The sequence below is a fragment of the Myotis brandtii genome, unplaced genomic scaffold (assembly GCF_000412655.1).
Source record: "Myotis brandtii unplaced genomic scaffold, ASM41265v1 scaffold604, whole genome shotgun sequence".
NCBI lineage: Eukaryota > Metazoa > Chordata > Mammalia > Chiroptera > Vespertilionidae > Myotis > Myotis brandtii.
The window spans coordinates 1606978-1609341 of record NW_005370286.1 but is presented as its reverse complement, the minus strand read 5'-3'; the positions used below and the strand labels follow the sequence as shown (position 1 = coordinate 1609341).

The 2364-nt window shown below is 60.4% G+C and overlaps 1 protein-coding gene across 1 annotated transcript in view; it reads left to right on the top strand.

Moving 5' to 3' along the window:
* Window positions 1–2364, top strand: part of CFAP46 (cilia and flagella associated protein 46) — a 61554-nt gene that overhangs the window by 27651 nt on the left and 31539 nt on the right. The window contains exons 27-28 of the mRNA XM_014550606.1: window positions 255–438; window positions 1607–1766. Of these exons, the coding sequence (XP_014406092.1) occupies window positions 255–438; window positions 1607–1766 (344 nt within the window). The remainder of the gene's footprint in view (window positions 1–254; window positions 439–1606; window positions 1767–2364) is intronic.

The following is a 2364-nucleotide window of genomic DNA, read 5'->3' as shown; positions in this document are numbered from 1 at the left end:
TCCCTTTTCTGATGACTTTTCTCCATGAAGAACCCATCATGAGAAGGGTAGGGATTTACAACACGATGTCCACACAAAAATAATAAGTTTTAAAAATCGACCACAACACAAAAGCCCAAGTAACTCGGGTTCCGTTTTGTTTTATCTTTGTAAGTAGGGAAATGGACCAGTATGTCCGTGTTGGGTGAATTATATACATAGTTACATTTTTGTCCTTCGATTCCAGAATGAATTCCTCTTTCACTTTCCTTTAGCTTGATTTTCAAGCATATGGTCCTTGTGAAGGCCAAACTTGGCCAGAATTTTACAATGGAAATACAGAAGTTTAAAGACGAGAGTGAAGATTACTTGGCCCACATGTGGCACCGCCTGGCCTTGAACTCAAAGAACGTCTACGGAGAGTTGACCTGCTATCAGAACGCAATCCAGGCCTTGCAGGTGTGGCCCGAGCAGTCCTGGAGGTGATGGGGGGATGGGGTGAGGGGTGACAGCGGTTCTTCACGCACAGGTCAAGGGCAGCAGATGGTCCCCGTCTCTCCTCGCCCTCTCCAGGGTGGAGGGACAAGTTGCTGGTGTAGGAGCCTGTGTGCCTGTCACTGCCTGGGGGCATCTGGCTGCCCTCCCCACTGAGGACTTCCTCCCCTTGGCTGCCACGCCCCTCCCTACCCAGGGCCCGGCCTCCTGCTCCTGTGTTTGGGGCCTCCTTTCCTGCCCCCCCCCATCCTCTCCCTACCCAGGGCCCTCCCTACCCAGGGTGCCCACTCCCGCTGACCTCAATCAGTGCCTCTATGCTGATTCTGCTCATCGACTTCCCTCCACTCTGACCTCGAATGTCCCGCTGCCCCCTCCACTCTTCCTTCCATCTCACCTGCATGAGTCCAGCATTCCCCAAACCCCTGCGGCTCCACACCCTCCCCCCTGCCTTCCGGACCTTCAGAACCCACGGCAGCCCCGCCCTCCACCTGTGAGCTGTGGGATGAAGAGTGTGGGGGTGAGGGCGGGCCAGGTAAGTGGGAGGCCGGGGCGCCTCCTGCTGGCTGGCGCCTTCATTCCGTTGTGCGGCCATTACTGGCCATTTGTGCACGGGCAGGCCTTGGACTGGACCCTGCACGCTGGACAGGGCACCTTCTCTGCCCTCCAAAGCCCAGTTCACCACAGAACCACCCGGATAAAGCCTCACACGCACATTCCAGCCCGTGCCGGAGGAGACCGGCTGAGGAGAGGGATGCCAGGGGCCAGTCGAGGCCGGCGTGGCCAGCAACCTGGTCTGGGCAGGCGGGACACACAGGGTCTGGGGGGCACTGGGCTGGGCTGCGGGTGTCCTCAGGGAGCGGAGGCCTGCGGAGGCCTTGCCAGCCTCTAGTCTCCTACTTGCTGCACATGAACAGGGACCCCTGGCCCAGGGCTGAGGTCGTGATGAGCCCGGACGGCCAGGTGAGTCCCAGTGGAGGAGTCTCGCTGGGATGACTACAGGGTGAGAACGAACCATTTGCTTCTAGAAAGTGAAGCAACAAAACTGCCGGTGCCTGAGACTGTGGCTCAGTGCGTGTCAGGGTGCCGAGTGGGGGCTGCAGCGTCGCCACCCCTTTTCTGTTTAATCCCAAAGAAGCCGGAGAGCGCCTGGCACAAAGTCGACTACATCATGGAGTTCAGCGAGTGGCTGTATTACCAGCAGTTCCCCATCGAGGACGTGACCTTCCACCTGAACTGGGCCATCGACATCCTTCTGGGGATGAAACCTTCCAGGGACACACCTGAGCCAGCAGGTGAGGTGCTGCGGCCAGGGACGGCTCCTGGGCATGCTGTCCCTCCAGCTGTCCCCTCTGGCTCAGAGAGCGGGCCCTCCGGTGATCAAGGTCATGATCTGGAGCCAGCCCCAGGCCGCCCCCAAGGCTGCTCGGCCACGACAGTATGTGGAGGCCGCAGAGGGGTTTGGCTTGGGGTCAGAGGTGGGGTTTGCTGAGCAGGGTGCTGGTGGGTGGGAAGCCTGGACAGCCTCACTGTGGCCACAGTCTTGGGGAAGGGGCTTACAAACTGCAGGTGCTCCACGTGGCAGATCTGGGGGAGGCCAGGGACTGCGGAGCTCCCTGAAATGCCGACAGGCCTGCCCCGGGGACCCGTCCTGGAGGGAGCAGCGCTTCGGAGGAAACCAGTCCCCCTTCCTGTGGGAGAGTGGCCTCTCCTGGGCTGTGTGGGGGACTGAGGTGACCCCAAGCACCGGAGCATGCTCTGTGGGGAGCATGACGTGTGCCAGGAGCCCGTCGGGCTGGAGAGAGGAGATGGGGCTCTGACGGCTCAGCGGGGCCGCCTGCAGGCACCACGTTTCCAAAGGCGCTGGCAGGTGGGGCTTCCTCCCCCGCTTCC